The 8,039-nt window shown below is 31.5% G+C and overlaps 1 protein-coding gene across 1 annotated transcript; it reads right to left on the minus strand.

Moving 5' to 3' along the window:
• Positions 1–2,531: 2,531 nt before the first annotated feature.
• Positions 2,532–8,039, minus strand: HMGS (hydroxymethylglutaryl-CoA synthase / HMG-CoA synthase / 3-hydroxy-3-methylglutaryl coenzyme A synthase). The gene is made up of 12 exons (XM_028058524.2): positions 7,816–8,039; positions 7,060–7,166; positions 6,282–6,414; positions 5,843–5,986; positions 5,506–5,664; positions 5,205–5,278; positions 4,686–4,761; positions 4,448–4,503; positions 4,277–4,364; positions 3,961–4,101; positions 3,723–3,872; positions 2,532–3,044 (listed from the first exon to the last, which is right to left on the minus strand). Exons 1-12 carry the CDS (start codon positions 7,876–7,878, stop codon positions 2,817–2,819), a joined length of 1,419 nt encoding a protein of 472 aa, XP_027914325.1. The 5' UTR covers positions 7,879–8,039; the 3' UTR covers positions 2,532–2,816.

Consider the following 8,039-nt stretch of genomic DNA (forward strand, 5'->3'; position numbering starts at 1 on the left):
TTTTAAAATATATTAAAATTATTTTTAATATATCAAATAGTATATTTTGCATGTATAATATCCGGACTGGAAAGGACATGCTGTTTCATTTTGGGCTAAAATAATGATTCATTTACTAAGGATTTTTGTTAATATCATTCTAACCACCGAAATACATTGACAATATGCAATAGTGTATAAACTCTCATAGTCAGCATCGTTGGATTACCTAGGAATGGGTATGAAATGATAAGGGTTCAGGTTGCACATGAATAATATCTATTTCAACCTAATCTTTAGTCAAAAATTTCATTCATTATTCGTCTATTATTCGTTTGAATACTTATGTGTTTTTTAAATTTGTAGGTATGATTGATATCTAAAAAAATATTTTATAAAATTTTAAAATAAAATTACCAAAAAATAAATAAAAATTATTTAATTTAATTTTAATTAAATTAAATTTAATAAAATATAAATTTAATAAAATATAAATTAAACTTTAATTTTAATTTTTTTCGATAACAGATACTTACGAATACAGATAGAATGATATCTACCAGACTCATTTATAAATGGGTTTTAAAATACCCGCTACTCGGGGATACCAACTATTTATCATAGGTTTGATCTCTAGATACCTACAAACATAAATATTTTTGTCATCTCGGATAAGAATATAAGTAATATCCAATAAATATATATATATATATATATATATATTATATTTAACATCTATATAATTTCAATTGCTTATTCCAATTTGATAACAATAATAAGATGGTTCCTTCAAGAGGAATTAAGTAAAGTTTTGGGTCATTGTGTTCTTAATAAAAACTGCAATTATCTTCTTTCAAGCAATGTGGAGTCTTTGCTTTGCACCAAGAATTGGTTGTTTGTATTTGATTTCAAAGGTACAAACAAGTATGTCTGAAGTTTGAATTAAAGTTTTTAATTTATTGCAATTTATGTGTTTAGTTTTATGATGAATTAAAATAATTATTTATGGAAAAAGCTTCTGAAAGTAAAAATCTATCACATAATGATAAAATTAGTTATAATTGATTAATGAATTTGACGTTGTTATGTATTATCTTGTGATAATTTTATATTTTTTATTATGTAATTTAATATTCAACTTATTTTGTATTTGACTTCAAATAAAATCACTTTTTTAGTTATACTTTGACGAGTGCGAGAAAGTCCATCTAACCCACAATTGTGCAGGGTTTGACGATTTACTAAATGGAAGCTCATTTAAGATGTAATTTATACGAACACACTTTTTATTTATTTATTTATTACGGTTTTATATGATGTAAGCTATACGAACATTCATTTTAACCTTAATTATGTATGTACAGAATTATGTTCCGAGATTTGTATAACTTTTCATAACTATATGATATTTGATGTTTTATGCTATTTAAGATGGATACAATCTACGGGTCTGAGTAATGAAATTTAATATTTAATGAAATTAACATATTTTTCCCATGATATCTTTAGTTATATAAAGATTTGATGTTTTAAGAAGTCATTAAATAGTTCTGAATTAACAAATTGTTTATATTATATAAAGAAATTAGTTGCGTAAAAAAAAGAAGAAGTTAATATTACTTGTTTGTTGGCAGTACATATTTTGTTTCATTTCTATAATTTTGTTCATCAAAATTGTTGCATAAAAAAGAAAAAAAGAAAGTTAATATTACTTGGTTGGTGGCAGTATATATTTTGTTTCATTTCTATAATTTTGTTCATCAAATCAAGACACTTTAAATTTTGTATTTTCTTAAATATTTTTATTTATTTTTTATTTTATCATGTAAACTAATATTTTGATAAACAAAATTATATAATTATTTTAATTTTGTAACTCATTCTTATAAGTATAATTTTAGTATCATAAATGTATAAAGATGTTTTTATTTATTATAATATAATAATTTAATATTTATTGTCATAAATCTTAATTATCATCCTCCACAATAGACTAAAATTTAAAAATAACTATTTTTTATATTTTAATCTTATTTTATTTATGCAATTTCACTGTAATATAATTTTTATTAGATTATAAAAAAAGAGATTTATTTAGTGTAACAAATATTTGGTAAAGTAATTTTTGGTGAACTAATAAGTTTTAGATCATTATACATGAAAATATGAGTTAGAGCTGAATATGAGATTTTTATTCTCACATCCAACCTTTGGTGACATACTATTATGCTCCAAAAATACCATTCATTTAGGTATGAAAATTGAGCCCATACATCTCCCATCATGCTTAACCTAAGTATGTGTGAGACAATAGATTCGCTTAATCTCTCAGATCCACCTGTTTACCCCACATAAACTGTTTTTTGTTTTAGTTGATTTAGTTCAGAATTATATTTTATATTCTATAATTTTTTAGTTATGCTTGTTAATTGCTTTTTTTTTTTTCATGTATAGATTATGAGTGAAATAGATATGATATATACAAGAGAAACATTTATGGCAAAAAAAAGACAAAAGGTGACTGAAGTCACATGGCTTTTAGCACATGGAAGGAGGGAACAAATATCTATAAAAATTTAATTTTTAAAAGATAATTCATCTTACCTAATAAAATAAACAAAGTTATTACAATCTATTCTTATTCAACGGATTCTCATTCATAAAATGCGAAAAAGAAAAAATACCCAAAAAAATAAAATTTAGACTTGAGTAAATACATCTAATAGCATAAAATAATTGAACCAAGAACACTCACCACCCATAAATGATTACCTAAGCAAATAACAATACCCTTCTTCATTCTAGGCGAAGTTGGCTATCATTGAACATTTTCAACATTAGTGGCCATTGGCGATCACACCATTAGCAACCACACCGTTCGCGGCGGGAGTAGAACGGCTTTCTTTAGTTTTCTCTGAATAAAATCTCCGATACATGGAGTCAACTTCAGTGAGATAGAATGTGCCCGGAGATAAAAGGCTACTGTCCTTGCTTGTCACAAATTCCTTAGCACCATACCTATGCTCCATTAGCTTCAGGGTTTCAACAAACTCCTCCGGTGGAAACTGCATCAGAAAAACACTCATCAAAAGACTATTAAACACAGGACTTAGTTTTCACCATCTTAACAAACATTACGACAATGATCTTAACAAAGGACTGATTGGATTCAATCGTTTACATAGGTTGACATCTATTGTATCCATCTTTAAGTTCTAAGATACTTTAGAGAACGACATATCTATTTTTGAAGTTTCTAAAATTTCAGTAAAGAAATAGGAAAAAGAAAAATTCTTAGCACCTATATATGCAAGCTTGATTCAGTTAAATTCAAGGGAATAGTTTTCCCCCTTTAAAAATATCATTATCCTTAAAAATAATGCCCCAAACAATTCCAAAACTGGCACTACTCTCCCCTTCTCCGCTATTTGTTCCCCTCCTGTTTACCGATTATTCTCTTAAAAATGTCCAGCCGTCATTTTATTTGGATAGTTATCAAAAGTAACAGATCATCGCTGGTCTAATAATCTGCTGCAATATTTCTATTCATTCTAGCAAGACCTCTCGATTGGAGGCCAAACAGTATCTCTGTCCGATGAAAAATTCGTCAGTTGTCAATCAAATGTTTGTTACAAAAAAACATATTCTTATGCTTTTGGCATGCCCACCTTCGATTCAATATTAAACCAGAAAAGCAAATGAGGAATACGTCCATATTTGATTAGACTTTTATAGATCATTACCTCGTGTCTTGACTTCAATTTTCCATCGACATCCATCACTCTAGCGATGTTTGACAAGCTAAATGGATGTTGAATATCTCGTAATTTCAAAGAAAATATTGTGGAAGTTAAGCCACTTCCGTATGAGAATAATATCACCCTCTTACCAGCCTGACAATTGAAATATGAAAATATTCATTAGAAAGCCCAAAACAATTACGCAACGAACTTTATTTGCGGTAGTGGTCAGGACATTCACCAATGTGCTATGTTTGTTGTGAATAAGGGATGCAAATGCTGCATAGAGAGACGCGGTGTACATGTTGCCGACTTGCTTTGGTATCAAAGTTGTTGGCTGTACCTTCTCGTCATACAGAGGCTTCGCAACTTGCTGGGATGTCTGCAAATCAATAATATTGCACATCAGCAAAAAAGTTAAAAATGCTGTTCGTTTCCAATAGAATTGTATATATGTGAACCTACAGCTGTTTGACAACTCAAGATCGAAAAGGAAAACTAATCAATATCTAAGAGAAAAAACAGATTATGGATTTCGAGGGGGTAGGTTCTTAGACCTTTTCAAGATCCCGACTTTGGTAGCTCTCATCACCAGATAAATTTGCAAAAGGTCCCAGCTTTTCTTTGGCATCCTCATCCACAGAGCTGCAATCATAACCAATTTTAGAACATCCATACCACACATTAACTGATAAAATAATTCTAGATGATGGAGAAATAAAGAGGACCTGGCATTCCTCAAAAAGTCATTGAAATACAGCCGTGCAAAACTCTTCTGTACAAGCTGCAGAAGCAAGTGGAATTAGACGAAACATACCAATAAATATACTGAAGAAAAAAAATGTACATATTAATTAAAAAGATCCATCAATGAGATACCGAACTGTATAGAACATGTTATAGGCATTATTATGCATCATGTGGAGTTGGGAGATTAAACAATAGATCCTTCAGAAGAAAAACTACCTTGTTGTAAGGTGAGTGAAAAACAAAGTATGCAGCATCAGAAAGAGAAAATTGTTTTCCCTCGAATTTCTCATACCTGCAAAGTAGATATAGGTAGGTACTTCACTGATCAGTTGTTACTATTGATGTTTTGAACACAATGAGTGTTAATACAGATATTCCTATTTAATGAGTCTAACTGGTGATTTTAGTTAAAATAAATGTTAATCAATAATAAGGATACGCTGTTAGCATAGAATGTTTATCAAACAGAAGAATCTTTTTTTCCTCAGTGTTATGCACAAATCTCGTTATTAGATCATTTAAGATTTTGAAAATGTGATTTAGTTCACAAAAAATTGTCAATAGGACAGGGTAGGTCAGACCCAATTTGCATCAAGCCAGCAGAATGTGGATTAAACTCAAATTTTTATTGGGTTCTTTTGAGCTGACACTTCCAATCAATTTGAAAGGATCCAATTTTATATTTATATTGATAAAACATATTCAAAAGAACTAAAATTAACAATAAAGACTTACTTGTGACAGAAACTCTTGTAGCAAGAATCAAGAGCCATGAGGTAACAAGTTTGTGAAAGCTTTCCATCAACAACCTACAACAAAAAAAATGAGTACATAGCAGTTGACATTCTGAAACATCAGTGGGTTATGGGTGAAAGTAAAATGGACACGGACAATCAAAATGCTATCCTTCATGGCATATCAAAACAAAAATAAAGTGCAACTTGCAAGGATAATTTTAACCGTCACGCTGGCAAATAATTGCAAGTTGTTATTCAAAGGATATGATCCCACAAGTCAAAGGGAGTAAAAAACTTACTGGATATTCACTAGCAAGATTTGGCTTGTAAAAATCATAAACATGAGACATGTGACTTCCTCTATATTTGCTTTCAAAAGAAATGGGAGCATCAGGACCAATTAGCATGGCAATAGCAGCAGCTCCTCCAGTAGGTCGAGCAGGTCCTTCAGCATAGACCTGAGAAGGGAAACATTTGAAACAAACTTGAAATTAATCTACCATATAATCTTAAGACTTTGAATGAGGAACTCAGGACTTTGAATAAGGAACGTGTATTGTTCTGGTGGCAAATAAGAGAGTCACACCAAGTTTAGTATGCTGCATATAGTCCAGAATGATTAGAAAATTATCTTACAGCACTGTCAGTGCAGACAACAAGTCCATAGCGTCCATCCCATGAGTTGCTCTCCACCCAATTGACACAGTTAAACAGAGCGGCAGTTCCCCCATAGCATGCATTAGTTGAATCAACACCCTCAATGTCAGTATTTCCGCATTTCTGTTCATTTCAAAAGGGCATTCATTTAGAGAGGAAAGTAAAGGAGAATTGGATGAAAGATCAATAAAATTATAAATGAGAGAAAAAACCCCATCAGATAATTAACATTGTAATTGTCCAATAAGACAGTAAAACATTATGATGATGGTAACTGGTTACTATTAGGATGAAAAACGCACAGTTGTCAGCAAGTAAATAGGCATTTAAATTACAATTAGAGGATGAACATGCCAATCTATTGTGACAGGGAGAATCACATAACAATGATCCAAGAGGTTAGACTCGAAAAGTATACCTCAAAAATCTGCATAAGGAATGTTTTGATGGATTTGCTTTTGTCTATCACAGTCTCACTTCCAACTTCGAGGCGACCAATTTGTTTAGCATCAATTTCATACTTCTCAAGAAGAGAAGTAACGACTGTCAAACTGAAGATGCGATATTAGTTTTGAAGAAGTGAGATTAGGAATATTATTAATTGTAAGGTATAAGATAAATCTTCAGCACTGGAGTCCTATTCAATATTAAACATTCCAAAACAAGGAGCCTTAGTGTGACATATATTAAGATGGCTTCAAAATTCAACAGTATATCTAGTGTCATCCAAGACAGATAAAAAAATAAAACAACTTTAAGACTAAAATATCACATAAGGTTAAAAGATTTATTTTAATCAAACAGATACAATGTTAAGTGTACGTAATGTAAAATTGTAGTGACCTTGGTGAGGTTTTAAATGGTTATGACAACATCAAATAGGTCAGGTTCTTTATTTCAGTGTCTGCTGAAAAATTTTGACGGAGCTAAATCTTCATCATGGGTGGTGTTAACCAGATCACCAACTTACATGTTCTCCAAAAAGGGTTCACCAAACCATCTGGTAAAGCTTGTAAGTAGTAAAACTTACTTTAGCATTTCCAAAATATGACGTATTATGATATCCTAGTCAATAAATGACAAGGATAAACCAGAAAGAGGGAAACTAACTACAAGCAACATCAACTCCAAATACAATGCAACTCATAAGACTATCATAAACAAAAAACAGAGACTATCAAAATCAGAGTAGAAACCTCATTGAGATGACATCTTCTACTTCAGTACAGAAAGACATGCAATCTTGGCCAAGTCCAATGGTGTACTTCCCTTTGCTGGCACCATCATGAGTCTCCAATGCTTCCTACACGAGGTTATGTGAAGAAAATGAAAATCTCGAAATAAAAAAAAAGTCAAGGCAACCTCAATTTTACATCAGTGAGATAATAAAAAGTAAAAAAATAAAAAAAGTTCGACATGCATTGCTCCGGAAGCATTGAGAATACGGTATTGTTTTTTAAGGAAAAAGAATCACGGGCTAATCAATTTGGTCCAGTTTTTTCCCCACTATTGATTTCCGGCTAGTTCCTTTCACTCGAGAACTATAATCTAACAAAAAGTGAAAAAAAAATGGAAAACAAATCTCAGACCCTACATCATGACTTTCAACTAAAAATGATTGGAAAATCGATTTTATGCGCTCCTAAGAAACCTGTATCGATGCGATCCAGCCCCGGGTGATTGAAATAAGGTACAAGCTGAAAAGATACCCCACTCCCAAACTCCAGACGCTTATTATTTAATTAGACAGTTGGCTTGAGCATCTTGAGACAAATTTATTGTTCCAAAACCTTAAATTAAGCGAGTGACAGCAACAGAAGACGGAAAACGAAATTGCCGTGACATATCGAAGAGCTTGGATGGTTGTTTTTGAAAACGTTAAAGAAAGAAGTAAAAGTGAAAGGAAGAAAGTTGAAAAGAAACAGAGAGAAAATGAAAGTTGGTGGAGTGACCTGCTGAACGCATGCTGGAGGGAAGTAGATGTCAATGGCGAGAATCCCTACGTTCTTTGCCATTTTGTGCTCACCGCTTCCAAATGCGAACAATCAAAATGAATGGTCTCTTGATCGAATGGAACCGAACACAGAACACAAGATCCCAAAGAAAGATAGAGAAAGGGAGTAGTGAGTTGTGCAGTGACTCACTCACATGGGACGTGTTGGGAACTTAGCGCATA

Source organism: Vigna unguiculata, chromosome 2 (assembly GCF_037176805.1).
Source record: "Vigna unguiculata cultivar grain cowpea cultivar isolate G323 ecotype 2 chromosome 2, ASM3717680v1, whole genome shotgun sequence".
Lineage (NCBI taxonomy): Eukaryota > Viridiplantae > Streptophyta > Magnoliopsida > Fabales > Fabaceae > Vigna > Vigna unguiculata.